The sequence below is a fragment of the Aulostomus chinensis genome, chromosome 7, assembly GCF_037954235.1.
Source record: "Aulostomus chinensis isolate RoL2024-O1b breed Wild chromosome 7, RoL_Achi_v1.0, whole genome shotgun sequence".
NCBI lineage: Eukaryota > Metazoa > Chordata > Actinopteri > Syngnathiformes > Aulostomidae > Aulostomus > Aulostomus chinensis.
Window position 1 is genome coordinate 15,642,488 of NC_141326.1, and position 25,510 is coordinate 15,667,997.

Below are 25,510 nucleotides of genomic sequence, written 5' to 3' on the forward strand. Positions count from 1 at the left end.
TGGCACGTCTGAACAAATGTTAGTAGGTGCACACCGCCACCTATTGTACCGGAGGGTTATAGGGGGACAAACCCCAACTGCACGATAACTAAGAGAAGCCTTAAACTTGAACATATATCATCTAAATTTTATTAGACCAGTCGCAGAGATCCATCAATCTAACCGTAAAGGCAATATATAAACAAAAATCTCTGCAAGGGTGATTGTGGCATGAGTATCTCAATAACTATTCAGTTGACAACGTCAAACCTGCCATGCAGCTCCCTGGTGCCGTATAAGGAAGAGCTTTACTGAGTTTGACTCAGTCAGAAGGGTCTGGCGTAATTTCTTTTGTTGGAGCTCTGCCTTTCTATGTAGCAAGCTTTAGATTCGATTTTGGTCACGTTTGATAATTGGCTTTACATCTTATTAATTCTTCTTGAGCATGTCTATGCTAATATAACAGATGTTTATGTTGGTCTGTCAGCTGGTTGGTTCGGCAGTTCAGTCCAGAAAACGCATCATGCTCCCCAGATGATGAATCGCATGATCACCATTAAGATTCATGTTCTCCTCAGGGGAACTGCAATCATTTTGACAATCAAATTGACCTTCCATAATAAGGAACTGCTGAGAGCACTAAAATGAAGACTGTATAATGTGATGACATTTGACAGGCTTGATCCCATTCATTCCCATAATGATAATATTACACGACTCCCTTTGGAGCACTTCTGATGCATGGATTGGTTTTGAAGTTTAGTTGTTGGAAAATATAAAATCAAATAAATCATATGAAAATGTTCAAGGAAAAAGTTTCAAGTAAAATCATGTGCACATAAGAATAACTGATGGGCCTTAAGTGCCTAAAACACTAGTACATGTGCAGATAATGACAGGTGGAGCCAAACACAACATTGAAAAACTAAATAAAAATATTATCAGAATAAATCATAATGGATATGAGGAGAAAAAATGAATGTTCAAGATCAGATTGGGCAACAACAAAAACACCTCTTATACGAGTGCCATCTCCTACTTTACACAACTCAATTAAAGCATTAAATGCACAGCATTCACATTCTGCATCAGGTTTGTTTCACTGAAGATGTGGGTGGGGGTTGTTTAGAACATAGGGCGCAGCCTGTCATGACTGGTCGCAGCACTCATGGTGGGTTAAATGTTGATTCTTGTGCAATGTTGTTAGATTTGAAACACCTCAGTTTCTGACCCCAGCGAGCCCCCTCTCACTTGTGAGGACCAGGTTCTTTGATTTCTGCAGTGACTGTAATAAAATATGTTCAACTGTGCCAGGAAGCAGCCTAAGTTGGGTGCAGCCTTAAAGCCAGACCACAGTTTGTGCAGCTGAGGGGATGTGGGTGTGAGCAGGTGCTTCGCATCAGAGGAACACTGTAGGCTATGGCCCTAAGATTGAAGAACAATGTATTTGCTTTCATCTAAACCACAGAGATTATCAGATGATGAAGCAGTAACAGAGTGTGGTGGAAAGGGGCCGGGAATAGGACTAATGAATGGCTCTGTGGCATATGACCCCCACCCTGAAATCTGCCCAGGAGATGAATGTGGATTTTAGGACAAAGCTAGACATTATTTCCTCTCTGGATTTAAGTGGTGGAGGGCCTCAGATATCAGATATCGGTCTTTCATTGCTCAACACGTAATTTCGGCATCACTGGGAAAGAGGAGTAATTCTTCATCTAACTAAATACTGAATGAGTGCAATCGCTTGTTTTTCATGACAAAAAAAATAATTTAAGATAATATGGACTTAAAATACGTTTATTTGAATGTAGTAGTTTGCCCCGAGCAGGGTTTTTTTTTCTTCTTTCTTCTACGAGCACCTTGAGTGTTCATCGCGCGGATAGGCTCACGCACTCCTCTCCGTGAGCGCGCCGCGGTGGTGAGAGTCGCCATTTTATTTTGAAAATCAAACTGACCAGGAGGCGCAGCGACCCTTCCATTTCGTTAAGTTAGTTTGGAGAAACAAGAAGGAATGAACACCTGATTTACTTTACTGGGAGCACGGTGAGATTTATGACATATGTTACACCACAATCGACAGGTTTATTCAGAAGAAAGAAGTAAGCATATGAATCCAGAGGAGGCCGTTAGCCGCTAGCGCGGGGAGGTCTATTTGCTGAAAGGCAGCTGTCATTGGTTACATTAAGAAAGTAACAACTCGTCAGTTTTGCAAATGTTCTCGTATGTCGTAGGATGTTGTCTTTAAATATATTAATTTAACCATTAGCTTGTGTAACACTGTTGTGTTGTACGTCGGTTCACGGTAGTTTGCATATGGAACTAAAGCGATAGGGATTCCATAAAATAGTCGGACTCCGTAGAAAGAAGCTAGCGTTAACAAGGTTAATGCTAACCTTAGCTAGCTAAAAAGATCGGGCAAAACCCGTCCGCAATAAGTATTGACGTTTCTCGCGGCCTTCAGGCTTATCGCCGCTGTATTACGGGAAAGATGTGATTGCAGCTGTCCAGGCTTGCTGCTATTCGACTGGCTCGACGTAATTGCAATACAATTTAAAATAATAAGAGATGGAAATTATTGTTGCCGGCCCATACCGTTACACGCCAGCTTCAAATGGGCTCATGTTGCTAATGCTAGCTTAACGCAAACGCTTATTAGTTAGCATTAGCTTGTAGCCCACAGGGAGCTGGCAACATTATTGTGGGAAATGTGGTAGGTTTGACCACGGCTAAGTTATACTATTAAGAATGTTAGGAAATGTTGTACAGAATACAGCTGTACGGTAATTCCGGCGCTACGAAGTCGTGCATTACTAGTAATGGTATTTCTACTGAAGTTTTGGCGAATGGTAACTTAACTTCCTCATAGGAAGTGTTTCCCACCGTTCTTAAACTGCTAGCTTGAGCGCTAGCTGCGCTGCACTAGCGTCATTTGGTATACGAAGTCGATGTCGGTAAGGCGACGTTTAAGTAGAATATAATTCGTCTAAAATTAGGATTATCTGTAAATTATCACTCCATTGTATATCCATTAACACGTCCGTCCATCGCGAAGAACTCAACATATGCTAACGTTACATTTACTTGTCCTTTGTTTCTGTGGATCATTTAGCTCTCTCAATTGTCCAGTCATTAGATATGCCTCATTCACGAGCAAGCTGGTACAAATGCGGTTCTATATAACGTAAATTATGCATTGCTTGATTACGCTATTGCAGTTATTTGATATCGCAAAGGCAGACTTTGTTTGCTCGGTGAACTATCCAAGCGTTTAATCTGTGTGCTAGATGTTCGGGCTTAGTTGAGGCCTGGCTGAAGCTACTGCTGCTTCAGTTTCTATAACTTCAATACACCTTTGACGAAAGACCACTAAACTAATTTGAGTTGACCGCAGGTGGTTTTACAAGGTAAATGGCTGGGCTGCAGATGCAAGCATTAATTTAACAGTATGTCAGTCTGCCATTGAGGTAGGCCTCAAAGCCTGTGACAGTATGTTGTCCTGTGATTGGATGGTAAATATTGTCTCATTAAAATGACACGAACAAAGCTGCAAGTTTAGTATAATTGTAAAAACATTTTTGTGCTTTTTGCAAGTGTTTTTCAAACTATATCTTGTTTTAATAATATTTTTGTCCCTCCCTTACAGATGCTGAACCCTATTTTAAACTGAGGGACTCTACCTTGTACCGGGAGCCACTGATAGGAAAACTAATTTGGAAGCCTACTTTTTTCACACCTTTTGGGGGGGGGGAGCAGAAGTAACCTATTACTGAAGTGACTAAAGGGGAATAATGGTGATTTTGCGCCGTGCTCGGCCGCCTGCTTCCGCCCCAACCAGCAATGAATCTTGACTCGCTCTCGCTGGCTTTGTCTCAAATCAGCTATCTGGTGGACAATTTAACGAAGAAAAACTACAGAGCCAGCCAGCAAGAAATACAGCATGTAAGTGGTGCTTTTTAATTTTATTTCACTCCTGTCGACAATTGTCATATTTTCTGAAGTGTGTGAAAATATTTGCTTGTGACCATGTGTCTTCCAGATTGTAAACCGTCACGGTCCTGAGGCAGACAGGCATCTACTACGCTGTCTTTTCTCCCATGTGGATTTCAGTGGCGATGGTAAAAGCAGTGGCAAGGACTTTCACCAGGTAATTTTTGAGTAGAAATACTTTGACATTCATTATTGTGGGAGGTGTTGCTGCAATATATGTTTCATGCACATTGTTGCAGTTGTGGCCTGCCACAGTACCAATACAAACCACCCCATGTTGATTAGACATTTTTCACATTTTCATCAGACCTGTTTGCAATTAGCTTCATAGCATCATGTATGCAAATGATGCAGGTTTGCAGAACAGCGTTGAGAAAAAAAAGAACATGGTGTTGAGACAGATTTGATGTAGCATGACAAAATGACAGACCAAAAACCATCTTTCGGCCTTTTTGTGAAGAATTGACAAGAATTGATCATAGAGACTTGAAAGATTTTTTTTTTCAGTCTTAGCCACAGCAATGCAGCAAAAAATGATTTAAGCATCCTCTGATAACAAATTAAGTCTTCATCACATTTCTGATCAATTGCATTTCAGACAAGGGTTCTTCTTTGAAGTGCCGGTGTGCATTTTTAAATCTTCAGAAATTGCACTGATTGTGTTTCCTTCATGAAAAATTGAGTATTTTGTGGCCATTATTACAACATAGGCTTCCCAACAATCTTCTATCATTATGGTTTTCCTCCTGTTTGGGTATACAGTAGATTTAAACTCAGTGTGGCTGGAATGTGTATTTAATAAAAGATGAGAGACAAAGTAGGTTGATTCTGTAATTTTCAAAATGTTCCCCAATTGTGACCATGTTAGAATTTTCACAATTTTAAACTTTTCATACTTTTCTTTTGTCTTCACTGATTATTATGAGACACTTATTATTAGGGTTGCAACGAAATAGTAGACTCACGAAATGATTCCAAGTATGAAACAGGGCTCACGATACAAATTACTCATGATACGAAATAAAGTTTAAAGAAAATCAGAAATGCAAAAATCAAATATTCTTTATTTTCTTCCTTAATATGCACACATACAAGTTATTGCTGCTTGTTGTGTACCCACATAGTTTGCACAGGATTTTTGTTTTATCCACAATCGTCTCACTGTTGCCTTGTCTTTTATGTGGGAAGCCAAAATAAGTCAGCACAACCGATTTGTTTGATGAAGGAGCGTCTGCTACGTGTTCGACCGTGTCTTCCTCCATTTAGAAATAATTGTTTCGCTTCTTCTTCTTCTTCTTCTTCTATGGTGTTGCTACAGTGTTCTGCTTCTTCTTGTAATATTCGTATACAGTAGGTGAGAGGGTCAAAAATCATCAGTGTTAGTGGTGCGTGGTGCCACTTCACAGTTTTTTTTTTCATTGATTTTTATTTCATGCGTCTTGGAATTTTATTTCGTCGTTTTTTTATTTTTTGTGATGCAAAATTTCGTAACACCCCTACTTGTTATCTTATCTTGCACTTCACCTGCCTCTGTTGTCTTTACTTTCTTCTCCTCGGTACGCTTCTCATTTCAACTTGCCCAAGACACAGTTTCTGATCCAGGAGTGTGTGTCGCTGATATCAAAGCCAAACTTTATCTCTACTCTGTGTTACGCCATTGACAATCCCCTGCACTACCAAAAGGTAAGGAATAGTTGCCTGATTGTTGGCATTATGCTTGCCCTAATTAACAGTCATATTTTAACTTGATTGAATATGCACAAATAAAAACAAGAGCTGTTATAGGTTAATATGAACTTAATCAAGAATCTGCATTATTTGTTCTACATCAATGAATGAATCAATGAAAATATTGAACTTTCATTTAGTTAACAAATCTGGCTCAAACACCACAAAGGCACATTGCAAGATTGTTGGGGGGAAAAAATGAAAGAATCTAATTTCTATTAAGGGGTGTTTCTTTAAATTGTCTTTCAGAGTTTGAAGCCAACGGCCCATTTATTCACCCAACTAAGTAAAGTTCTCAAGCTCAGCAAAGTCCAAGAGGTAACACAAATCTCCTGTGTCCTGAATTAATGTTGGTCTGAAAAATAATCTGAGGTGGAAGAACATGTTAGAATGTGTTTTAATTATATTTCCTAGGTGATATTTGGTCTCGCTCTGCTCAGCTCCAGCAACACAGACCTTCGGGGATTTGGTAAGGAAACAGGATCAACCTTGAATACCTGCTTGTTGAGGTTCACGTAGCGACAACTTTGAATTTGTCCTAACCTTTTTGTAGTACTATTTTGCCTTTGAATCTATAACGAGTATTTTGAAAATAAGACTCTTGCGATTTGGCATCTCAATACTGGGAAAATGCTTATTATTGGCAGCTCAGACTCGGGAAGCTATGATAAAAGCACCTCTGGAGTGTTGTCTAAAGATCTTGGCAGCATCTGCTCTGTAGCCTGTTGTAAAAGTGTCCGTCCCTGTTGTTCTTGGTACAGATGCAGAATGAGGAGTTTAAAAGGAGGTTTGCTGCAGTGTGCATCATTATCATATTTTGCAAGAGAGGATTTCCATATTTTTGGTTCCATATTTCTGCTTATTGGAATTTCCTTACAGTTCTTAAAGTTAGAAGTATATCAGACTTAATGGACCAGATTTTGGTACTCTGAGATTATGCAAAAACATACTAAAAAAAAAGATCAATTGTTCTCAAAACACATTTGTTCAACACAAAAAGTCTTAACATTATTTAAAATGGTGTAATTTTGTTAATTATTGAGAGCGACTTATTTTTCTGATGCGCGCTCGGAGGCTGGAGGGCTTAGAGACCACAGGCCTGAAACCTGATGGCAAGGCAGGGGAAGTAACCCCAGTTTATTTTTAAAAATGAAGTATATGTATTGTGGAAACTCTGGAAATAAAGAAGTGGTTGCAGTCACCTTCAAAAAGAAATGAGAATGAATACCTAATTGTTGAACTTGAAGTTTCCTGCTGGTCTGAAAGAAGAGCTCTTACAGAAGAAAGTCTCAAATTTGACTGTTTTGAGAGAGAAAACTTGCATGCCTTTGTCTGCTGTGTCTCACCTAAACCCATTGTTTCTCAGCTGCGCAGTTTATCAAGCAAAAACTTCCAGACCTACTGCGGTCATACGTTGACGCAGACCTTGGAGGGACCCAGGAAGGTGGCTTCCAAGACATTGCCATAGAGGTCTTGCACCTACTGCTCTCCCATCTACTGTTTGGCCAGAAGGGAGCCAGTGGGGTAGGACAAGAGCAGATTGACGCCTTCCTCAAGACACTTTGCCGAGGTATGTTCGATAAGAATAAACTGTCTGGGGCTGAACTAATGCCCTGTAGTTAACCCACTTTTGAATGTGTATTTCTGTGTTGAAATTGTACATATCCTCATGTCATAGTCTTGTGTTTCAGATTTCCCCCAGGAGCGCTGCCCCGTGGTGCTCGCACCACTGTTGTACCCTGAAAAACGGGACATTCTCATGGACAGGATCCTGCCAGACTCGGGGGAGTTAGCTAAGACCATGATGGAGAGCTCTCTTGCAGAATTCATGCAAGAAGTTGGCTATGGCTTCTGTGCTAGGTGAGTTTAGGTTCAAATTTTTCCAACTGTATAGCCGCTTGTTCCTACTAATTCTAAAAATGGCAACAAAAAAAAAGGCTGTGTTTCTATCACCTTTTTTACATTTGAGGTAAATTGTGGTATTTTTCAATTTGAGACCAAAATGATTTAACTTGTTCAAATATTGAGCTAGGATGTTATGACCAATAAACATGAAATGACTGCACACGGGTCTTAGTCTGATCACTAATAGTGCTTGATTTGCCACTGAAAGATCACGATTATCACTGTCTGACAATGACAGGATTGCTGAAATTGGTGGTAGTCTGATTGCCAATGTAGCTTCTATTTAGTCTGAACTGTCATATAATCTGAAAGTTGTGTAATAGTCATAGTCAATATTGAACATCCTGGTCCTGTGTATCCAGTCTGGATGAGTGCAGAAACATAATCCTCCAGTATGGAGTGAGAGAGGTGACAGCCAGCCAGGTAGCGAGGGTCCTGGGAATGATGGCTCGTACCCACTCCGGCCTAACTGATGGTATCCCTCTACAGGTGAGTTTAGGCTTTGCTGCTAGAAGTACAGCTTTGGTTTACTTGATGTACTTAAGGTGTTTATGATATCACAGATTTTAACATGTGATTACCTGGTGGAGGTTCAACCCACTTTTGATTGTATCCAGAAGTGATTTTAAAGGAATAGAATCCCCCTTGAGTTCATGTGATGAGAGTATCAGAGTTCATATTTACAACTGCCCAGAAAGCAGAAATAAATGTTTGTGGCTTGTCACTGGATCATGTTAACTCTTTCACATGTTACTTGGCAGGGTGCAGCTGTTGAACATTGTTTATTGGTAATAAATATTAACATTGTTAATGCTTGATGCTATTTGTGTTTTTTGCATTCTGGTTTTCTGACTTTTCGTAACATCCAAGTTGTTTGCGTTATCCCTCTATAGTCCATCTCTGCTCCTGGAAGTGGCATCTGGAGCGATGGCAAGGACAAGAATGATGGCTCACAGGCGCACACGTGGAATGTTGAGGTTCTTATTGACATAGTCAAAGAAGTGGTAAGTTGACCATTCATTTATCTTAAATAGTTTACTGAACAGCAATCAATCAGTATGCCTGTCAGTCATTGGAAGTATCTAATCTGGAAAGATGGTGCACCCTTGGTGGAAGTATTTTTTTCTCTGTGAAGGACTTGAAGTTATTTTCTGTTCATTTATTTTTACTAGAATCCCAACCTGAACTTCAAAGAGGTGACATACGAACTGGATCACCCAGGCTTCATCATCCGGGACAGCAAAGGCCTGCATATAGTGGTGTATGGCATCCAGCGGGGTCTGGGCATGGAAGTCTTCCCTGTCGATCTCATCTATCGGCCGTGGAAACACGCTGAGGGTCAGGTAGGTATTCTGTGAGTGTGTGATTCTTGTGGCAAACTTTGATAATATTTTGACAACAATAACATGTAAAGATAGAGCGAAGATAAATTCTAATGTAAGGTGTGGACATGGTGCAGTTGGACTGGTTAACTCTGAGCTGTCTTCCCTAAAATGTTGAACTACTTTTTTCGTTTCCCATCAGTTGTCATTCATTCAACACTCGCTCATGAGCCCGGAAGTGTTTTGCTTTGCTGACTACCCTTGCCACAGTGTGGCTATTGACATCCTTAAAGCCCCCCCAGAAGATGACAACCGGGAGATAGCTACCTGGTAAGGAGCTTTTAGCTTGGCCTCTACAAAGAAGCCTGCACCTATTTCTGTATAGTGAGCTGAGGAAATGTGTCTGACATTTCAAGTAAAACTGCACCTATCATATTTGAAACAGCTTTGTAATTTTGTATTTGCATTCCACACTCTCAAACCTTAATTAGCTATTGCTGATTGCCTGTGACTGAGTGGACTTGAACACTTCACAGGAAAAGTCTGGACCTGGTTGAGAGCTTGCTAAGGCTGTCAGAAGTTGGACAGTATGAGCAGGTGAAGCAACTCTTTAGCTTCCCAATCAAGCACTGCCCAGACATGCTGGTGCTCGCATTGCTGCAGATCTCCACCTCCTGGCACACTCTCCGCCATGAGCTCATCTCTACCCTCATGCCCATCTTCCTGGGTAACCACCCCAACTCAGCCATCATCCTGCACTACGCCTGGCATGGACAGGTTGGTTGAGGAATCTGTTTTGTCATTAAAACTTTTTGATGTTTGGAGTAGAGGTCTTCGTAGCTCCAAAAATGTGTGCTAGATTGCAAAAATGCACATTTGTTCTGCTTGGACCCATGCTGAAGAGAAAAGGGACAGAATATAACTTGACTCAGGCTGGTCTGTTATTTCATAGTTTGGACCAGGCCTGGAGAAACAGACCAAATGCAGCTTGCTCAGAATTAGCTTTAGTTGTGTCTGACTCAGGTTTGTTCCGATTGACGATCAGACCATCAGCGATTGAATGGAGTGATCACAATCGTTTTCTTCTGAAGACGATTTGATCGCCTTTTAATATTTAATAGGGGTTGCCTATTCTCTACTGTGTGAAATGGAACCGACTCCTTTGCTGAATATCTTGCAACAGCTGTTGTGCCCTCGACACTACTCGTGCTTCCATGCTTCTATTTTAAAGCTTTTTCAAAACCTGCCATTAACGAGAACTGATGAGATGCGCTCGAGTTGCTAGCTTGATGCAGTTTAGTAGCCTTGCGGGGGGATGGTGAATCCACAGCATTAGTGTCCCTATGTGATTGTAAGCATAATTAGCTTCATATCATACCCTACTCAAAATGACAGACTAAATATAACACATTGAAAAGTATAGTCACTAAGTGGCATTAACAGTTTTATAAAAGCAACGTTTCATCCACCTGGGTAATGATGGTCCACGGTAAACTGGACCAATCATTGACTCGGATTGTTTCCTTTGTGGCCTTATTTTTATAGTGATTCGTATCTTTGCCACTAACTCAACTACACTACCTGCCATGCAGGCGGAACACTTCCCACCCTGAGTGCAATTGGATCATAAATCAGCGATCTCCATTAAACACAGTTGTGCAATCTGAAAGTAGAGCAGATCGTCCAATCCTAGTCCGGCCTCTGTGCTATGACTCTTTCTAAGGAGGATCATGTTTACTTGATAGGGACAGATGCAAATCCATAGGTGAATTGTCCAGGAATTCAACGTATGTATGCATCACAGCATTTGGGTCTCAGTCCAAGAATTCTATGCTGGGTCCTCACTGTTTTTCTGCCTCAACTTTATGTATTTGTCTTTTTTATGAAACCATAAACTTAAATAATACTTTTCCAGGGACAGTCTCCCTCCATCCGCCAGCTTATCATGCATTCAATGGCTGAGTGGTATATGAGAGGGGAACAGTATGACCAGGCCAAGCTGTCTCGCATCCTTGATGTGGCCCAGGACTTGAAGGTTTGTTGGACATGCTGACCTCTCTGAACATTAAGGTTAAGTAGAATATTTAGTGTTGAAGCTCATGTGACTATTACATTGCATGTGTTTCTCCAAGTTTGTATTGTTAACAACTTTAAAAAATATGTAATTAATACCAAAAGTCACTGGGAGAGCGCAGACATTCACCAAGGCATATAGTCCACTCTTAAACATTTACCAGGTTTGACACAAAACCCAACAATCAGAGTACTTATCACTGTAAATATACTGGATTTTTGTTCAAATCATCTTAATTTTTTTTTTTTTTTTTTAAGATAGATATCAATGAAAATGCCCTATCTCTCAATATTGAGGAAAGTGGGTGAAATAATTCCTGTATTTGCCCCAAAATTGAATGTGTTCTTCGTGGGTTAATATTCCAGGCCTCCACCACTTTCATGAAATTGACTTGCCAAACTAAAATAAGTGAACACATATTGTTCTCAGGGGACATATTTAGATTTTTATGATCAACGATAAGCAAATATTTTTTGTTGTTGCTTTTCCTCCCTCTAGTCTCTATCGATGCTGCTGAATGGTACTCCATTTGCCTTTGTTATTGACCTTGCTGCACTTGCCTCTCGCCGTGAATACCTCAAACTTGATAAATGGCTAACTGACAAAATCAGAGAGCATGGGGTACGTCCTTTTGAATTTATACTTACATTTATTTTGAAAGGATCAATGGAGAGCCTTAGTTTTCTTGTATAATTTGTCCTTTTGGAGCATACCACATAATCAACATGATGTACTTGTCAGTAATTTTGTATTTGGTGTGTGTGTGTCAGGAACCCTTTATCCAAGCATGTGTGACATTCCTGAAGAGACGCTGCCCATCTATTATGGGGGGACTGGCCCCAGACAAGGACCAGCCCAAGAGCTCCCAGTTGCCCCCAGAGACCTTAGCTACCATGCTGGCCTGCCTGCAGTCCTGTGCTGGGTGAGAGGCTATCCATGAGTAATAATTGCTGCACTGTTGGTCAGAGGACACTCACCTTCATTATTGGAGAGAGATTTACCTTGTTGGTGCATTATCATGAAGACAACCTGTCCTTTTTTCTTACAATGGTTAGGCATCAAAATGTCAATGAATCAAATTAGATGGCATAGCATTCAACATATTGGGTCTTGTTTTCTTTCAAAGTAATAATTTGTTTTCTTCTTTTCTTAGGAGTGTTTCCCAGGAGCTGTCAGAGACGATCCTCACTATGGTAGCCAACTGCAGCAATGTTATGAACAAAGCACGGCAGCCACCACCAGGCGTCATGCCCAAGGGACGGGCCCCCAGCACAAGTAGCCTGGATGCCATTTCACCCGTACAGGTATTTATGCGAAAGACACATCATGCCCCTTCGTTAAAACTTTCTTCTCATACCTTTATACTTTTAGGTATTGATGTGTGTGTAATAAACATCTTTATCCCCATTTACTTAACAACAATCCCTTTTCAAAATTAGATTGTTGTCATGATAGAGATTTTTGGCCAATTCCAAAGGACCTTCCACTATTAGTGTACATTACTTGAAAATGCCTCTCATTGTCGCACTTACTGTCCCAATAGTTGCCTCATTTCTCTGTATCCTCTCCAGATGGACCCTCTTTCTGGCATGGGTTCCTTGAACCTTGGTGGTACAGCCACCTCTCACACTCAGAGCATGCAGGGTTTCCCCACGTCACTGAGTTCAGCTTTCAGTAATCCCCAGTCTCCAGCAAAAGCCTTCCCACCTCTCTCTAACACAAATCCTAGCACACCATTTGGGGGCATTGGCAGCTTGTCCTCACAGCTCCCTGGTATGGACTCTGGTACTATGCAATTTTTATTTTCTTTAAAAATAAATGTGTTCACATTTAATCAAGTTGTACTTCTCATTACATTTAACTATATCTTATTCACCTTAAGTGACAAAGGAGACAGTTGAATGTTAATTTATGAAAAAAAAGAACAGATAATAGAATTTAAGTGCTCAAAAATAGCTTTTAAGTGTTCCAAAGTTTGTTTCACCGCTGTGTTTAGTCTTTCAGTATTTGCATATAAACTCAGCCAGATTCATAGTGCAGAAGGTAAAGGAGAGACATGAAATAACTTATTTTTTTCTAGGTCCTTTGGGCTCCGGCATCGGCTCTGGTATTGGTTCTAGTCTTGGAATGCCAGCAGTAAGCACTGATCCATTTGGTACCAGGAAGATGAGCACACCAGGCCTGAACCCACCTACCTTTCAGCAGAGTAAGATGAAGGCCTGTAAGTGGTGGTGGTAGTGGTGTGACTGAGAGCCCCGCCCTGCGCTGCTCAGCTCTGTATTTCCTCTGCAATGATCAGAAGTTGATTTGCGAATTTAAAAGAACTTGTGCAAGTCCACCTCTTTCAAACATTTGGTTGATGACTGGAAGTCCTGTTTCATGTCGGAAATGTCATCCAACGTGTGAAAATGATTGCAGAGGAAATACAGGTCAGTCTTCCATTCCTTGTCTGCTGAGACTGACAGCCCCACTTTAGCATTATTAACTTTTTTAGCATCAATCAAAGTTCTGAGTGTATAACGTCTTGGGATATTCATAAATTATGTAATTATTTAGTTCATGCTCTAGGTGTGTTGGATTACAACAAGTAAATGAAACTTGATTTGAAATATTTCTTCCTCTGCTTGTCTACTAGCTGATCTTTCTCAGGTGTGGCCCGAGGCAAACCAGCACTTTAGTAAGGAGATAGATGATGAAGCAAACAGCTACTTCCAGCGCATCTACAACCACCCACCTCACCCAACTATGTCTGTAGATGAAGTATGTTGCTACATTTGGCATTTGTTCTGCTTGCCTACTGTCTTTACCGAACAATGTACAGAACAGTGTTTCTCAAATATTGAGGAACACAATTATAGCTTTTAAGCATAAAGATTAAAGAGATATTAATATATTCTTTTATTCCTTTTGGTGTCTGTAATTGATTGCACTGTACAAAGTTGTACTGAGTGATGCTTCTAATATTTTGTCCAGTATATTTATGTGAATTAGAACTTCATTATACTTATTGTTTCGTTTCAGTGGACCTTGTAAATTAGTGATTAAGTCTATATTGCTCGTCTTTGAATTTACTCGCCTTTTAATATGTCATTGTTCCCTCCAGGTGCTGGAGATGCTACAGAGGTTCAAGGATTCAACCATCAAGCGGGAGCGAGAGGTGTTCAATTGCATGCTTCGCAACTTGTTTGAGGAATATCGTTTCTTTCCCCAATACCCAGACAAGGAGCTGCACATCACTGCCTGTCTTTTTGGTGGCATCATTGAAAAGGGTCTTGTCACCTATATGGCCCTGGGCCTGGCGCTTCGATATGTTCTGGAAGCCTTAAGAAAACCTTATGGATCCAAAATGTATTACTTTGGAATTGCTGCTCTGGACAGGTTCAAAAATAGGTACATTATTATTTGTGCGTGAAATAAAATAACATAATAATAATAATATTATAATTTATTTAATGCCATTCAACTTGTATCAGACTAACGTTTTATATATCTTTAGACTAAAGGACTATCCTCAATATTGTCAACACCTGGCTTCAATCGCTCACTTTTTGCAATTTCCCCACCATTTACAAGAGGTAATCAGGTTTCCTTAATTTATTTTTAACCATTTTTGAATTACAACTTTTTATCCCTGACATAAACTACAGGAAGGGATTACCTCTGACAGATAAATTAAATCTCTCGCTCTGTACCTTTCAATATCCTGTGTGTGCAGTATATCGAGTACGGCCAACAGTCACGGGACCCTCCGGTGAAGATGCAAGGCTCCATCACCACCCCTGGTAGCCTGGCACTGGCGCAGGTTCAGGCTCAGGCTCAGTCGCAGCAACCGGGTGTCCCTAAAGTACCGCAGCCAGGGCAGACGAGCACTCTTGTCACCACCACTACAACTACAACCACAGCAGCCAAGACAACCACCATCACAAGGCCGACACCCAGCAGCTTTAAGAAGGATGTGCCTGTGAGTTTGGCCTGGTCAATTAACAAACTTTGCTACGGCTCATAATTTGTTTTGGACTCTTTTTTTTTAATTTATTTTTTTTTTTTTTTTTTAAGTAAAAACTCTTTCAGATTTGTTGAATGGTAAATTTTTCATTGTTTTTGCCTTCAGCCCTCCATAAACACTACAAACATCGACACCTTACTGGTGGCCACTGACCAAACAGAAAGGATTGTAGAGCCTCCAGAGAATGTCCAGGAGAAGATTGCTTTTATCTTCAACAACCTTTCTCAGTCAAACATGACACAGAAGGTAAAAACAAAAAAGGGGGGGGGGGGGGAAACGTCACCATATTGTCAAGCATGTGAATGTGGATGTGTTTTAAAACCATATCGGTTTTGTTCTATCTATTTTCAGGTGGAGGAATTGAAGGAGACGGTGAAGGAGGAGTTCATGCCGTGGGTTTCACAGTACCTGGTGATGAAGCGTGTCAGCATTGAGCCAAACTTCCATAGTCTTTACTCCAACTTTCTGGACACGCTCAAGAATCCTGAGTTTGTCAAGATGGTGCTCAACGAAACATACAGGAATATCAAGGTCAGATATTCATAATAAGTCTACTTGAAAGCTGTAAGGTCCAAACATGTTTGCTGCCCACTATAAATGTATCAACATGTGTTGAATCACATTATCATGATGGATAAATAACAGGCAGACCTGCAAAGTCCAAATTAATAAATTACCTACACGCCCTTTGTCCTTTTCCTTCAGGTTCTTTTGACCTCTGACAAGGCAGCTGCCAATTTCTCTGATCGCTCCCTGCTGAAGAACCTGGGTCACTGGCTGGGCATGATTACACTGGCCAAAAATAAGCCCATCCTCTATACAGTAAGAGTTTAGCAAGTTTTTTGCCCTGTATTGTTATGTCACGTGTCAGCTTTTGAGTTGGCTGAATGATTTTCTCCATTAACCAGGATCTGGAAGTTAAGTCTCTGCTCTTAGAAGCCTATGTGAAAGGCCAACAGGAGCTACTGTATGTGGTCCCCTTTGTGGCCAAGGTTTTGGAGTCCAGCTTACGAAGCATGGTGAGCAACGTAGGAGGAGTCCGAAAGATGCCTTTTAGTTTTAACATGCCAAATTCTATTTCTAAGGGAGTAACTGAGATGTGGCCATGATGTTGTAGGTTTTCAGGCCTCAGAACCCTTGGACAATGGCTATCATGAATGTTCTCGCCGAGCTCCATCAGGAACATGACCTCAAGGTAAGAGAATGCTCTTCCTAACAGCTGTCTGCAAACATGCAGCTCATCGATCAGTGTAGCATAGTACTAAGACGTAGATGGGCTACAATTAACCAACTCCTCTCTCAGCATTTTTATAACAAACTGAACTAGATATTTGAAAAATAAAAACTAGAAGGCCAGACCACTGCCATACCCAAATGCCCACTCTGGCAATAAATGCATATGAAACTGTCATGACTGGATTTCTTTAACTGACCTATTAATGTATTTTTTTAAATTTACCATGTTTTTAATAAATCCCCATCCTGAAAATTGATTAAAATGTCAATGTTTTTATGGTAGTAACAGTAGCGAAAGGCTAGTAGCCTTGAACACATGTGTTATCTGTTGTCATAACGTGAATCTGTTTATCAATAACTACATTTTACAGTGAAACAATCAAATTATCGTACCAGGGTAAACAACAATGCAAAGTTCATTAGTGTGTAATCATTGCTCACATTGATGTGTTGTTGTTGTTGTTTTACTGCAGCTGAATTTGAAGTTTGAAATTGAGGTTCTGTGTAAGAACTTGTCTCTGGACATCAATGAACTGAAGCCAGGAAACCTGCTGAAGGACAAAGACAAGCTGAAGAGCCTGGAAGAGCAGCTGTCTGCACCAAAGAAGGAAACAAAGCCTCCAGAAGAGATGCTGCCAGTCTCGACCACAGGTGAATGCTCAGTCTTAGTTTCAGGCTGCTTTTCTTCAACCTTCCAGACACAGGTGTAGCTGAAGAATTTCAACAATGTACCTGAATTAACGCTGGGAAAGGATCGTGTGAAGGCTAAAAATAGGAAAACTACTTATTCTTGATGACACTGGAGTAATATACTTAACCCTTTTAATCAACTAATTTGATTTTGAATGTCACATTGTAGCTCATTCTTTAATGCTTGCTCTCTTTATCCTGTGTTGCTGTTGTGCTTTTTCAAGTGATTTTAATCAAATTAGCGTTTTGTGACCAACAGGAGACTTTGTTCCATTTGCAGTTCCTCCCTCAACCCCAGCTACCACCACCACCACTTGCACAACTACTGGGCCCCCCACCCCACAGTTCAGTTACCATGACATCAATGTGTACGCTTTGGCGGGCCTGGCCCCACACATCAATATAAATGTCAATGTAAGTATCAAGTATTGACAAACCACTGGGACCCAATGAAACTAGACCATAGACTCAGTCAGCAGTTGGACAACACAAGTCTGTCCAGAACAAGCTGGGTTAAAATAATTGAGAGGGACAAATACACAAGACAAATAAATGAATAGTTACATGTTGTAATTGTCTTGATTTGTTCTTCTAATAGCCATTTCGATTCAGTTTGTTTGCTCTCTAATCCCTCATGCTCCATGTTTTCTCTTAAGATTCCTCTGCTACAGGCCCACCCTCAGTTGAAGCAGTGTGTAAGGCAATCAGTTGAACGGGCTGTCCAGGAGCTAGTGCACCCTGTAGTGGATCGCTCGATCAAAATTGCCATGACAACATGTGAGCAAATCATTAGGAAGGATTTTGCACTGGATTCGGAGGAGTCCCGCATGCGTGTTGCTGCCCACCATATGATGAGAAACCTGACTGCTGGTATGGCCATGATCACCTGCCGTGAGCCCCTGCTCATGAGCATTGCCACCAACCTAAAGAACAGCTTTGCTGCTGCGCTCAGGGTAAGCTGAAGGCATTCAATTCTTTCGACTGCCCATTAACAAATGAATTATGTAGCGTGGGAAAAAGTCATTAAGCAGAATTAAGATCTCATTATAGTGCTTGAACACCCGTTGTTCCTCGTTTTTCCATCTGCTATCTCAGGCACCAACTCCCCAACAGAGAGAAATGATGGAGGAGGCTGCAGCCAGGATTGCCCAAGACAACTGTGAATTGGCGTGCTGCTTTATTCAGAAAACAGCTGTGGAGAAGGCTGGCCCTGAAATGGACAAGAGACTTGCCACGGTGAGGCTTTGCAGACTCACTGGCTCTGCTGCAGTGATCATTTCTGTATTCACGAGACATTAAGTCAGGCTCCTCTCACCTTATTATATAATACCTGTAAACATAGTTGACTGATCTGTAAATGACCTTCAGACCCAATACACTATAATAAATATAAGTATGAATCTTGTCATTAAGGGTGACAAGTTTTTTTCTGGAATGTGCTGTAAATATGCTGTAGTGTATTATATTTGTTATAATTTACTTTAAAGTAGAATTAAATGTTAAGTTTAAAGTGTTGTAATTGTGTTTCTATGTTTGCAGGAGTTTGAGCTCAGGAAGCATGCGCGCCAAGAAGGACGTCGCTATTGTGACCCCGTTGTTCTGACGTATCAAGCGGAACGTATGCCTGAACAGATCAGACTCAAGGTAAGACCTGCCTATCAATGTGAGTGGGTGGGCGTAATCTGCAGCCTCATCTGTGCTTTCATTCATGTGAATATGTCTTTCTCGATATGTGATTTGCTCCCTTCATTGTTTTCAGTTTTACGAAGCAGTTTGCACAGTCTGGGGATGCCATTTCAGTTAAATGACCAAATGTGTGGGTTGCAGGTGGGAGGAGTGGACCCCAAGCAGCTGGCGGTATATGAGGAGTTTGCAAGGAATGTTCCAGGTTTCCTACCGAGTAATGATCTCTCTCAACCAACAGGCTTCCTAGCACAGCCAATGAAGGTGAGTTGTTTGACTGTGACCTCTAAAACAAAATTTATGCTGCCCACAACTTTATCTCCTCAACAAAATTATCCAATACTTAAACTAATTTCCACTTTTTAAACTGAGAGAAATGTATGTCACAAATGGTATTGTAGTTGTAGCTCCACCAACATAAATTCCATCTCTGTGCCTTGCTAACAGCAACAGGCATGGGCCACAGATGATGTTGCTCAGATCTACGATAAGTGCATGGCAGACTTGGAGCAGCATCTCCATGCCATCCTTCCAGCTCTGGCCATGAACCCCCTGACACAGGCCCTACGCAGTCTGCTGGAGGCTGTAGCCTTGGCTAGGAACTCCAGAGATGGCATTGCAGCTCTAGGCCTGCTGCAGAAGGTAGGACAGTTGCTTTCTCTAATAGATGGACATATTTTTCAAATCCTACACAATCAGTCCACGGTTGGTTCTTAGTTTCCTTCAGCAGCTCCATTTTTTTTTTTTTTTTAACGATGCTCCACCTCACTCGGTCTTAATGACAGACGAGGGCATAGCTGTTGAACAGAGTTTTACTAAGGTTTCTGTTTCGCAGGCTGTGGAAGGTCTTCTGGATGCCACTAGCGGAGCAGATGCTGACTTGCTGTTTCGCTACAGGGAGTGTCATCTCCTGGTGCTCAAAGCCCTACAGGATGGACGTGCCTACGGACCACAGTGGTGCAACAAGCAGATCACCAGGTGAGTTAATATTTGAGTTGTCCTTCTGTTGTTGATTGAGTTTCTCAAGAGTGATACTTAAAAACAAATCCGCTCTGCAGTTGAACCACTTGGTTTAGCTTGTGTCTAATTTGTTTGCTGTCTTTCTTGTTACAGGTGTCTGATAGAGTGCCGTGATGAATACAAGTACAATGTAGAGGCAGTGGAGCTTCTCATCAGGAACCATCTTGTGAATATGCAGCAATATGATCTGCATCTGGCACAGGTACACAACTGAGTTGTCGAGTAGTCTTCTCTGTCAGAATTGTTGGCATTTGGTGTAAACTCTTTTAGTCTTTAATATTCAACTTTATTTAGATACATTTACAAAAGTTTTGTTGTTTTCCCTCTATTGAATGTTAAATAAAAGAAGAAAACAGTGTTATTCTGGACCATGATCGAACAGTGTCTTGCAAACTGAAGGTGTTAGTCCAAACTAACAAACTGTGTTTTCTTCCAGTCAATGGAAAATGGATTGCACTATATGGCAGTTGCATTTGCCATGCAGCTGGTGAAGCTGCTGTTGGTGGATGAACGCAGTGTGAGCCATGTCACAGAGGCCGACCTGTTCCACACCATTGAGACTTTGATGAGGACGTGCGCACACTCTCGAGCCAATGCACCTGAGGGGTATGTACTACAATGTTAAAACATAATAATACGTGTCAGTAATAACTTTGTTTTTTTATGTACAGTAGATGGCAGCTGTTATCAAAAAGCATAGCGACCCAATTACCGTATTTTCCGCACTATAAGGCACACCTGAAAGCCTTTAATTTTCTCAAAAACCGACAGTGCGCCTTTATAATCCGATGCGCCTTATATATGGATCAATATTGGTTAATTATGGCTACCGTAGTCACGGGGTGTCGCTGAAGTAACAGCGGTAAAAACGGTAAAGGGGAATTCCAGTCCCACACCACTTGTGTGTGTATAAAGACCCCAAAATGGCACCTTTCAAGAGACATGCCTACGACGCAGAGTTCAAACTGAAGACTATCAGTCACGCAGCTACGGGTACGTACGGTACCGTATTGTGAATGCACGAACTTGTTTTGGGAGTGAACGGAGTTGTCAGAACGTTGGTTTGTATTCTATTAATAAAGTTTGACTGACTGACTAATCTGACTGTTTTGTTGACGTTCACTTCAGCGCAGCTGCATCTAGTGGATGCATAACGCAACCCCAGCCACTACAGTAGTTTCGATTCTGTGCGCCTTATAATGCGGTGCGCCCTATATATGAAAAGTTTTAAAATAGGCCATGCATTGAAGGTGCGCCTTATAGTGCGGAAAATACGGTATATAATAATATCCTGACTTGATTACTTACATGTTGACCATTCTTTTGTATTACAATTGGGGCAGTGGGTCTTATGTACTAAATTTGAAGAGAAGCACTTCCTCCATTCCACATTATTCTAAGAGATGGACTGGTTAGTTGCTGTTAAATGTGTGTCAGACAGTTGGAAAAACAAAAGAACCAAAACTGACATCGTTAGATGTGGTACATTCATTTAATTTGATAATGGCATTTTATGGCTCACGCTGAACATGGGCAATTCTTACTGAAATATGTTTCTAATCCTTTTTCTCCTGCTTGCCAGTCTTCCCCAGCTGATGGATGTTGTTCGCTCCAACTATGAGGCCATGATTGACCGGGCCCATGGTGGACCCAACTTCATGATGCACTCTGGGATTTCCCAGGCTTCAGAATATGATGACCCTCCAGGCCTGAGGGAGAAGGCAGAGTACCTCCTAAGGGAATGGGTCAACCTGTATCATTCAGCTGCTGCTGGCAGGGACAGCACCAAAGCCTTCTCTGCCTTTGTTGGCCAGGTAAACCTTCATTTATCATCCATTCAGTTGAAAATCAACTTAACTTTTGGTCCCCAAAAAATTTTATACCTTGCTTCTATTTTTTTTAACCTTTTTAGATGCACCAGCAGGGCATCTTGAAGACAGACGACTTGATCACAAGGTTTTTCCGGCTGTGCACAGAAATGTGTGTAGAGATAAGTTATCGTGCTCAGGCTGAGCAGCAGCACAACCCAGCAGCCAGTGCAGCTATCATCAGAGCGAAGTGCTACCACAACCTGGATGCCTTCGTTAGGCTCATAGCCCTGTTGGTCAAACACTCTGGAGAGGCCTCCAACACCGTGACGAAAATCAACCTCCTCAATAAGGTAGAGTAAAATGACTTTGACATTTTTACTGTTTATGCATACTGTTTATACTGTTCACTGTCAGGGGCATGTTTGGATCTGTTGTGTGTGTCTCTGCCCCCTCCCTCTGATTATGCTTTTTAAATATATAGCATATGTAAAAAAACAAAACCCAAATGAATTATTCAGTAATTAACTATAAATGTGCAACAACCACTCCATCAGAAACTTTAATGAGCTACCGCTGAGCCCCACTTTGCTTGATACTTACTGTAATCTTCAATCTGCACTCGACCTGTAGGTGCTGGGTATTGTTGTTGGGGTATTGATCCAGGACCACGATGTTCGTCAGACAGAATTCCAGCAGCTGCCCTACCATCGCATTTTCATCATGCTACTGTTGGAGCTCAATGCCCCCGAACATGTCCTTGAGACCATCAATTTCCAGACACTCACTGCCTTTTGGTAAGACATCAGCCATATCTGAAGTCTTCTCCTGTGTGTTGTGGCTTTGTTGTGATGGTTGTTGGATTCTAAATACTGTTGTGCTTGATTCTGCAGCAATACCTTCCACATCCTGAGACCCACCAAAGCACCTGGCTTTGTGTACGCCTGGCTGGAACTGATCTCCCATCGCATATTCATCGCCAGGATGCTAGCACACACACCACAGCAAAAGGTTTGCAATGTTCTATCCCTCTCATACACTTAAACATTCAGTCTTCTACAGACTTGGATGCTGGTGTTTTGACTCATGTTTTTTTTTAATTTCTGTGTGGCTGATTGTCTTCCAGGGTTGGCCCATGTACGCACAGCTGCTTATTGATCTCTTCAAGTACCTAGCTCCTTTCCTAAGGAATGTAGAGCTCAACAAACCTATGCAAATCCTCTACAAGGTGCTCTTTGCTTTGTATCCTCAATGTCAATCTTGAATACAGTTTAGAGGCAACCTGTTGGTTCTGTGTCATAGCTGGATGTTTTAATTGTAGTATGAAGTGCAATAAGTTTTTATGTTCCTGTTGTTACTATATTGGCATTATGTTTCTTATGTAATGAAGTCTATTCGGGATTGTGACAGTTTTGCGGGTTGAATTTAAATGTTGTGGGGGGTTTTTTGTACTCCCCCTGTCCCCTCGATGGGCTTTTTTAGGGCACACTGCGAGTGCTGCTGGTCCTACTGCACGACTTCCCAGAGTTCCTGTGTGATTACCATTATGGCTTCTGTGACGTTATCCCACCCAACTGCATTCAGCTTCGCAACCTCATCCTCAGTGCCTTTCCACGCAACATGAGGCTCCCTGACCCGTTCACTCCCAATCTCAAGGTAGACAAACTCTCACACTTGTGCTATATTGAACTCTATTATATTGTTTAAATTAAGAGGACACATTATTAAAGTTTGTCGTGGCATGTTGTTTAAAATTTTTTCCTCACTGATCAGCAGAAAAGGATGTATAACATGTTTCAGATTTTTACAGTCAGAACCTTGTTTGTAGATCTGTTGAAGGTGGCTTGAAAAAAAACATTTGCTGTCATGATGTGTCACAGTCGAGAGGAGGGGTGTCAGCTTTCACTTGAATTTTACAAGACGGACCTATAAATTTATAAATCCCTGTCTCATTTCTGCTGCAGGTGGACATGCTGAGTGAGATCAACATCGCTCCCCGTATCCTCACCAACTTTACAGGTGTCATGCCTTCGCAGTTCAAGAAGGATCTGGACTCGTATCTGAAAACGCGTTCACCTGTCACTTTTCTGTCAGAGCTACGCAGCAATCTACAGGTAGGGGTAATTTAGTAGGGGAGTGATGGGACACTTTGCCGATCGAACAGCATTTGTTTTTAACATTTGCTTTTTCTTTTTGTCGCCCAGGTGTCAAATGAGCCAGGAAATCGCTACAACATCCAGCTGATCAATGCTCTAGTGTTGTATGTAGGCACACAGGCCATCGCACACATCCACAACAAGGGCAGCAGTCCTTCCATGAGCACCATCACTCACTCAGCACACATGGACATTTTCCAGAACCTGGCTGTGGACCTGGACACTGAGGGTAAGGTGGCACTGTGGCTGCACACGCATCTGTTTAATATTTCATATTATTTGAAGTACTTGTTTTAAATGGTAAATTCAAATATCAGTTCATGAATGTTCAACATCTCTGCTGGTCTGTTTCAGGGCGTTACCTGTTCTTGAACGCCATCGCCAATCAGCTGCGCTACCCAAACAGCCACACTCATTACTTCAGCTGCACCATGCTTTACCTGTTTGCTGAGGCCAACACCGAGGCCATCCAGGAGCAGATCACCAGGTAAGAGTTGGTCTACTGAATCGCCATCATAGATTTGCAGTGCTGTTGGCTAACCCAGCCCCCCCCCCCCCCTTCTCATTCTTCCCCAGGGTTCTGTTGGAGAGGCTGATAGTGAACAGGCCTCACCCATGGGGTCTCCTGATCACCTTCATCGAGCTGATCAAGAATCCTGCCTTCAAGTTCTGGAGCCATGACTTTGTGCACTGTGCCCCTGAGATTGAAAAGTATGTTCTCCTTTAACTGTTTTTAACACAGCATAGCTGTTGAGAGGAGAACTGTTAAAAGAATTAAGAGCTAAAATAATGATGTTATTCCAGCCTTCTTTTCTTGCACCTGATCCATCTCTTTCCTCCACTGTCTCCTCAGGCTGTTCCAGTCGGTAGCCCAGTGCTGCATGGGACAAAAGCAGGCCCAGCAGGTGATGGAAGGCACCGGTGCCAGCTAGCCTGTGAACCAGCCAGCTTGTAACCCTCGGGAGAGATCCTGCGGCCTTGACCCACTCCCCCACCACACACACACCCCTCCCTATTTACTGTTGGCAGCACTGGATTAACTGGCACCCACAGTCATTTGAAATGTGGATGAAAGGACTACTGCTCCAGGTTCCCAAGACTAAGTTTTTTGTTGATCCCTTTGGGGCTGAATTGAGATGGAGAGAATGGATTGGGACATGTTGTTTAATATACTTTTTTGATGCTTTGATGTAAATATTGGGGAAAAAAGGGAGAATGGGAGAATAGATAAGTGGAGAGCGATGAACATGTCAAATAAAATTTGATCCTGACATGTAAAGACATCTGAACATATTTTCACTCACTTACCAAAGTTTTTGGTTTGTTCCCCTCCCACACAAATCCCTTTTTCCTGACTTTGTTTGCTTTCAGAGGCTGAAAGGTAGATGATTGAAGAAAAAGATCTGCCTCCTATTTTCATTTGATTCCTTTTTATCCTTGAGTGGGACATGAAGATGTAATCAAGTCTCCCAGGTGGGGTTGGGGGTCTATTACTGGTGGAGACAGTTTACTGATGGTTTGTCCATTTGAAACTGGCTCTGACAGTCTCTCTCTCTCTCTCTCTCTCTGGCACTTGTAAAATTGTGCAAAATGAGAATGGTAACATTGTATCTTGACAATTTGTACAAAGATCCAAATTGAAGAACAACAATAGAAGGACCAATACAGCCCATTTTGTAACATTTTGAATGTTTTGTAAATGTATTGGTCCATGTGTATTTTGTAGTTCTTTCTAGTTTGCCTTTAGTTATTGCTACTTAATTGCAGTATGCGTACATACAGGAAATAAAGCATTCAAACTGCAACGCATCTGTGTTCATTAAGGACGAGGAGGGTAATTTGATGCTGTCTTTAAATATTAATATGAACTACAGATGCTACTTGTAAAATAAAGTTTGAATAATCTGCATTAC

General features: G+C 41.5%; 1 protein-coding gene across 15 annotated transcripts; it reads left to right on the top strand.

Annotated features, from left to right (window-relative positions):
* Positions 1-1,870: 1,870 nt before the first annotated feature.
* cnot1 (CCR4-NOT transcription complex, subunit 1) lies at positions 1,871-25,451 on the top strand. Of its 15 annotated transcripts, none has more exons than XM_086208694.1 (49): positions 1,871-2,025; positions 3,626-3,921; positions 4,019-4,126; positions 5,554-5,652; positions 5,947-6,015; positions 6,112-6,166; positions 7,064-7,267; positions 7,389-7,557; positions 7,965-8,091; positions 8,496-8,606; positions 8,775-8,945; positions 9,127-9,254; positions 9,461-9,701; positions 10,840-10,959; positions 11,497-11,619; positions 11,769-11,920; positions 12,152-12,302; positions 12,570-12,783; positions 13,079-13,219; positions 13,634-13,758; positions 14,102-14,388; positions 14,495-14,573; positions 14,714-14,959; positions 15,110-15,250; positions 15,356-15,535; positions 15,710-15,826; positions 15,913-16,023; positions 16,122-16,199; positions 16,714-16,891; positions 17,190-17,344; positions 17,587-17,883; positions 18,026-18,166; positions 18,470-18,574; positions 18,758-18,877; positions 19,061-19,255; positions 19,449-19,591; positions 19,727-19,835; positions 20,070-20,239; positions 21,216-21,447; positions 21,546-21,794; positions 22,075-22,238; positions 22,335-22,452; positions 22,568-22,669; positions 22,924-23,097; positions 23,406-23,555; positions 23,646-23,826; positions 23,952-24,084; positions 24,174-24,308; positions 24,451-25,451. In XM_086208694.1, the coding sequence occupies exons 2-49, from the start codon at positions 3,820-3,822 to the stop codon at positions 24,527-24,529; spliced, it is 7,179 nt and encodes a 2,392-aa protein (XP_086064820.1). In that variant the 5' UTR covers positions 1,871-2,025; positions 3,626-3,819; the 3' UTR covers positions 24,530-25,451. The 15 variants fall into 15 exon arrangements, with proteins under 15 accessions (XP_086064820.1, XP_086064816.1, XP_086064823.1 ...); XM_086208690.1 differs by having other exon boundaries at positions 14,495-14,572; positions 14,704-14,959; XM_086208697.1 differs by having other exon boundaries at positions 14,495-14,572; positions 14,704-14,959; positions 17,211-17,344.
* The last annotated feature ends 59 nt before the right edge of the window (positions 25,452-25,510 follow it).